The sequence below is a fragment of the Papaver somniferum genome, chromosome 1 (assembly GCF_003573695.1).
Source record: "Papaver somniferum cultivar HN1 chromosome 1, ASM357369v1, whole genome shotgun sequence".
In the NCBI taxonomy this organism is placed as follows: Eukaryota; Viridiplantae; Streptophyta; class Magnoliopsida; order Ranunculales; family Papaveraceae; genus Papaver; species Papaver somniferum.
In genome coordinates this window covers 245,694,610-245,701,519 of record NC_039358.1, presented here as the reverse complement: position 1 = coordinate 245,701,519, position 6,910 = coordinate 245,694,610, and the positions used below count along the sequence as shown (strand labels likewise).

The 6,910-nt window shown below is 40.6% G+C and overlaps 1 protein-coding gene across 1 annotated transcript; it reads right to left on the bottom strand.

Moving 5' to 3' along the window:
• Nucleotides 1-1,422, bottom strand: LOC113275779 (putative ubiquitin-conjugating enzyme E2 38). Its single transcript, XM_026525346.1, has one exon. It carries the CDS (start codon nucleotides 1,420-1,422, stop codon nucleotides 1-3), a length of 1,422 nt encoding a protein of 473 aa, XP_026381131.1.
• Between the last annotated feature and the right edge of the window lie 5,488 nt (nucleotides 1,423-6,910).

The following is a 6,910-nucleotide window of genomic DNA, read 5'->3' as shown; positions in this document are numbered from 1 at the left end:
CTAAATTTGAGCTTGAGATTCAGCGGCTGCATCTTGATCCTTAACTGGCTTGAAGAAATCTTTCTTAAAAATGTTAGTGTAGTTGGCTTCATCTAACCTATAAGCGTCTCCCAGACATATGAACTGCTCACAATTCTTAGCTCCTTTTGATATAAACATTGGGACAAGGTTTCCTGCCATGACACCCACTTCGCTCTTAAAGTGCCCGCTCGGGAAGGGATTTCTATTGTAGTAATATGAGCCATACTTTTTACCCTCATTGACATTCTGCAATTCTTTACCCACTTCTTTCTTGGAGGAATTTTGACTTTCATTATCCTCCTCCTCCTCTTCTTTAACAACCGCCCCGACCAGAGCGCCTTCAATGTAAGCTTTACAAGCCATCAAAATAGTATATGCTCGAACGCGGAAGTGCCCTAGTACATAATCCTCAAAATACTTGGGGGGATTCTTAAGCGTGTACTCCATTGTCTTGCATGAAAGAATAAATGTACTCTCATTGTATTCCCGGGCTGCCTTCTCGCCATGTACAGTGCCAGCCTGGGGTGCCCATCCAGGCTCATTGAAGTAGGGCTTTTCATTCAGCACCAGAGCTTGGATAGAGAGAAGAACTTGCAGCATAGTCGATTGCCCTGGGGTCCAATGCTCCTCACGTCTCCCGTTCCATGTGTTCAGAAGACTAAGGCAAACTTTCCCACAATTGTACAAGTTTGGATTTAAACGCAGATTATGTGCATGGTAGTTGACGAGCGGTGGTGTATCAGGATACTCTGATGGAAAGTGAATATCGAAGAAGAAAAGGCCGTCGTGATAAGGAGTCTCAGCTGCACCAACAATGGCAGCCCTTAAAAGATCCATTCTTCCTTCATAAGCTCTAGCAAATATAGTGTCAGGCAAATCCTTCTCTAGAAGTCTCCAGTCCTGCTGAATTGCCCTTGTCCACTTTTGTGATGCTTGCTTTGACTTGGTGACTGACTTTGACTTATAATAATGGTCAGAGAAATCTTCAACTGTGTCGAAACTTTGAAAAGATTTGTACTTCATGATAGATTCATCAGAATCATCATCTTGAAACTGCATGGGAACTTTTGAACTGCTACATGGGACAGGGGGTCTCGTGCGGTCCTCCGCAAGCCATGGAACAGAGACTTCTGCATCAGCAGGGAGATCTTCAGCATCGAACTTGGCTTGTAATGCTGCAGCCTCATCATCATACTCGACAAAATCTGGAGCTTCGAATTCATAATCAGATTCTGCTTCAAAGTCATGAATTTGATTGTCATCTGAATCATACATCTCCGACCCATCATCATTGTCTGAATGATCACTAGTCACCATTTCATCTGACGGTTCTGTCGACATGATAGCTGCATCTTCCTGAATCGTTTTAATCTTTTCATTAGCGTTAGAAGTAGCGGCCATAGAAGAAGGAAACCAAGTGGTCTTCGTATCAACCCGAGTTCTACGATAGACACGACGCCGAAACTACAGAACCCTAATGTCGACTTCGATGAAGATCCACCACCTAAATCCTTTGAGTAAACCCTAACAAGCCAATTATTTAATAGAGAGTCTACAAATATAGAGTCCTGTGGTAAATAAATACATATATATATATATATAATCGGTTTCTTGTAGGGTTGAGCGATTGAGATCGATACGGTCCATCCATGTTAACTCATCATATGTTACGTGTGTAAAATAACACACAGTTTCCTTTTCTCAAGTAAATTGTATTTTAGGAATTTAACCTTAGTTAGGAAACACTTTCCTTGCAGCTCAAGGAAGTTTGTGTATAAATATTTTGTATTCTGTTTTGATAATTCTTGTACAATTCAGTTAATCAAAAACAAGTTCAGTCCCTTCTATCTTCTCTTCTAGTTAACCTATAGTTTATAGTTTTATCTTGGTATCAGTTAGGGTTAGGTCCTCCAAAACTCATGTCTACCGAACCTTCTATAGTTTCTTCTACCGGCGGTGTTCTAATATCTTCCACTGCCTCTTCACAGTCTTCAATTATGTCTTCCGTTAAGTTTTCTCAACCTCACCATATAATCACAGTTAAGCTCGATGAAAGTAACTACTCCCTCTGGCGACCTCAGTTTCTACCCTATCTCCAAGGCTATGATTTAGATGGCCATGTCACCGGTACCAAACCCTGCCCTGCGCCTACGCTTGCGAATGAATCTCCCAATCATGCTTTTGCTTCATGGACTAAACAAGATAAAATCCTGGTTAGTTGGATGTTTTCGTCTTTTACTCCTTCTGTTTTTCGTCATGTTCATCGTCTTACAACAGCCAAAGAAATCTGGACCTCTCTTGAATCTTTACATGCTTCCAAGTCTGATGCAAAAATACATCATCTGCACTGTGAGTTACATATGCTTAAGAAAGGTTCTCAAACCATGCGGGCATATATTGATCATGCTCGAGATTTGGTCGATAGTCTTGCTGCTGCCAACACCACGGTTACAGATAAAGAATTCCGCCACTGTCTCTTAGCTGGCTTGGACAGTTCCTATGATGCCATTGTTACGTCGTTAACCACCACAATGAGCTCGCTGACTGTAGAAGATTTTCTCACTTTTCTCCTGACCTTTGAGCTGCGTATCGATCAACAGACAAAGACGTTAAACTCTCAGCCAGTTGCTAATCTTACTGCACAGTCTCGACAGCCTCCATGGTTTTCTTCATCAGGTGGGTCTTCTGCGTCCTCTGTTTCCCAGTTTTCTCAATCTCGTGTTTCTGGTAACAACAGAAATCAACCTTAACGTGGGCCTGCTCGTTTTGAAACTCCACGTGGGCCTGCTAGTTTTGAAACTCAACGTGGGCCTGCTAAAAATTTTGAAACTTCAGCCGTGACTTGTCAACTTTGTGGGCGCAAGAATCATGAGGCCCAGGATTGCTGGAACCGTTATGACAGAAATTTTCGCCCACCCAAGCGTCAACCACCGTCCTCCGTACCACGGTCTTATGTTGCTTATAGAACTGGCCTTCTACCATCACCCTCATGGACACCTGACAGCGGTGCTACAGATCACATCACCAATGATCTTTCTCATCTTCAATTTCCTACTGAGTATACTGGTCCTGATCAAATACAGATGGGTAATGGTTCTTCTATACCAATTTCTAATGTTGGTTCCTCTATTTTAGGAACTCCCAATCGTAAGTTGCAGCTTTGCAATGTTCTCTTTGCACCAAAAATCTCTCACAATCTCTTGTCTGTTTCTCGTCTTACAACTCATAATAATGTCTTATTTGAATTTCATCCGAATTTTTGTCTTGTGAAGGATCGATGTACCGGGAAGGTTCTTCTTCGCGGCAGTAGGAAGGGTGGTCTCTATCAACTTAATGCTTCATCTAAATCTCCTCAATCTTGCATAGGAGAACGTGCTAGTTTACAAGCCTGGCATGCTAGAATGGGTCATCCAATGATGCGCACAGTTCGCAAAGTTATTTCTCAGTTTTCTCTTCCAGTTTCAAACCAAACTATTAGTTTTTGTGCTTCTTGTCATGAGCATAGGAGTCATAAGTTACCTTTTAAATCCAGTACAACTGTTTATTTGAATCCATTAGATTTAATTATCTCCGACGTATGGGGACCCTCTCACATTTTATCTAATGAAGGTTACAAATATTATGTCATATTTATTGATGCATATAGTCGTTTTACTTGGATGTTTCCTATGTCTCAAAAATCTGAAGTTTTTTCTATATTCTTTTTGTTCCAAAAACATGTTGAAAAACTTTTTAATCGAAAGATAAAAATATTTCAGTCTGATAATACTGTTGAGTATCGAAAACTCACTCCGCATCTCCAAAAACTTGGAATTTTTCATCGTTTTTCATGCCCACATACTTCTGAGCAAAATAGTTTGGTTGAACGTCGTCATCGTCACATTCGTGAAACTGATCTTACTATCCTAAATATGGCCTCTGTGCTGTCCTCATACTGGTATGATTCTTTTTACACTGCTTGTTATTTGATGAATCGTGTCCCTTCGACTTCCATTAATAATTCCTCTCCATATGAAGCTCTTTTTGGTCTCCCACCTGATTACACCTCTATTCGTGTATTTGGTTGTCTATGTTATCCTCACTTGCGTCCATATAGGTCCCATAAAATGGATTCTCTCTCTTCTCCTTGTGTTTTTATTGGATATATCCCATCCCACAAATGTTATAAGTGTCTACATGTTCCTACGGGTCGAATATACGTCAGCCGTCATGTTGTTTTTGATGAGACTACCTTTCCCTTTGCATCCGCATCATCACCTTCGCCGGCATCGACTGCTTCACAGGTAACTCCACCCTCTCCCTTATTGGGTTCTTCTTCTCGTTTCTCTGTCTCTCCGATGTTGTTAGATCGTCCATCTTTCATTGGACAACATATACTTCGTCAGTATCCACAACATCCAACCTCACCTGCTTTTGTTAATAATGAGCCGACATCACCTGCTTCCGTTAATCATCAGCTACAGCTGCCACCTTCTTCCGTTAATCATCAGCTACAACCGCCACCTGCTTTTGTCAGTGATGAGCCGACATCACCTCCACATGTTTCTACTAATGATCAACTACAGTTTCCAACATCTGCCACCACATCTCCTTCGGTCCCAGCACCATAAATCATCACGACATCTATTTCTGCAGCATCGTCAAGTTCTACTAATGCTGCACCAGCGTCTACTAATGCTTCCATGTCTGCAACAATATCTGCTCTTCCCATACACCCAATGGTCACAAGAGCTAGAGATGGCATTTTTAAACCAAATTCCAAATATGCTCTTGTATGTGATTCAGCTCTTGAACCTACTTGTATTTCCCAAGATCATAAAGATCCACAATAGCATACATCATCCGACGACGAGATCAATGCATTGCTTCGAAATGGTACGTGGTCATTAGTTCCATATTCTCCTTCTATGAATGTTATTGGATGTAAATGGGTTTTTCGAATCAAACGTAATACTGATGGTACAATTGCACGTCGCAAATCTCGGCTAGTTGCAAAAGGTTACAATCAACAAGAGGGGATTGATTACTCTAAGACGTTTAGTCCGGTTGTCAAATCGTGTACTACACGTATTATTCTTACATTGGCTTTGTTTTCCAATTGGCCTATCCATCAACTTGATGTGCATAATGCCTTCTTACATGGAGAACTTCAAGAAGAGGTGTACATGAAACAACCTCCAGGTTATGTTGATCCTCGTTTCCCTACATATGTTTGCAAATTACATCATTCTCTTTATGGACTTAAACAGGCTCCTCGTGCGTGGTACCACAGACTTAGCACCTTTTTGTTACAAATTGGGTTTGTTACTTCGAAGTGTGACTCGTCATTGTTTATTTACAATGGGACTCATGGTGTTATTTATTTTTTGGTCTATGTGGATGACATTATTGTCACTAGCTCCAGTAATACAGGTATTGCCTCTATTCTCACTCGTTTACAACAAGAATTTGCAATTAAAGACCTTGGTCAATTGTCTTATTTTCTTGGCATCGAGGCAATTCGTACTTCTTCGGGTTTATTTCTTTCTCAACAACGTTATGCTCATGATCTTCTTATTCGAGCAAAAATGGATGGAATCAAACCAATTACCACTCCACTGAGCACTTCTGGTGATATTTCTTCTGATCGAAGTACTTTATTAACTGATGCTACTGAATATCGTAGTATTGTTGGAGCATTGCAATATTTAACATTTACTCGTCCCGATCTTGCATTTGCTGTCAATAAAGTTTGTCAATTTATGCATGATCCTACCGAATTTCACTGGGGTTTAGTTAAGCGTATTCTTCGTTATCTCAAGCATACAAGTACCCTTGGTATACTTCTTCGGCCATCCCCCTCTTTACAATTATCTTTCAGTGCATATACTGATTCTGATTGGGCTGGTTATCTTGATGATCGTCGTTCTACTAGTGGGTATTGTGTCTATTTGGGTGGAAATATTATCTCCTGGAGTGCTCGTAAACAGAAAACAGTTTCTCGTTCTAGTACTGAAGCTGAATATCGAGGACTTGCTATTGCTACTGCTGAAATTATGTGGATTCAATCACTTATTTCAGAGCTACGCATAACTACACGCTCTCCTCCAATATTATGGTGTGACAATCTTGGTGCAACTTATCTCACAGTTAATCATATTTTTCATGCTCGGACGAAGCATATAGAAATTGATTATCATTTTGTTCGTGATCAAGTTGCTTCCAAACTTCTTGATGTTCGTTTTATATCCTCTAAAGATCAAATTGCGGATATATTTACAAAACCACTCTCTAAAGATAGGTTTTCTCTTTTAAGGTCCAAGCTAACAGTTCAGGATAACCCGTTACGCTTGCGGGAGGGTGTTAACTTATCATATGTTACGTGTGTAAAATAACACACAGTTTCCTTTTCTCAAGTAAATTGTATTTTAGGAATTTAACCTTAGTTAGGAAATACACTTTCCTTGCAGCTCAAGGAAGTTTGGAATATGGGCATCCAACTCAAAACCAATTGGCAATGAGTGGAGAGGCCCTAATAGATTATAAACCGCATGATCTTAAATAACCCAACCATGTGGGACTAATAATAATCTCAACACGCCCCCTTACGTGTAGCCTCGGCGAGTCTTACAAACACGTGGACAATTAAATCGGGTGACGCGGAAGTAAAGGTGTGGTCAACTGACTCAACAAAAATAGCCTGCTCTGATACCATATTAGAATACGGGCATCCAACTCAAAACCAATTGGCAATGAGTGGAGAGGCCCTAATAGATTATAAACCGCAGGATCTTAAATAACCCAACCATGTGGGACTAATAATAATCTCAACAATCCATATTATTTTTTTGAGGATGGGTGCCGGGACTTGATGCGGATGCAATTAGTGAGATCCAACGGATTTTAGATT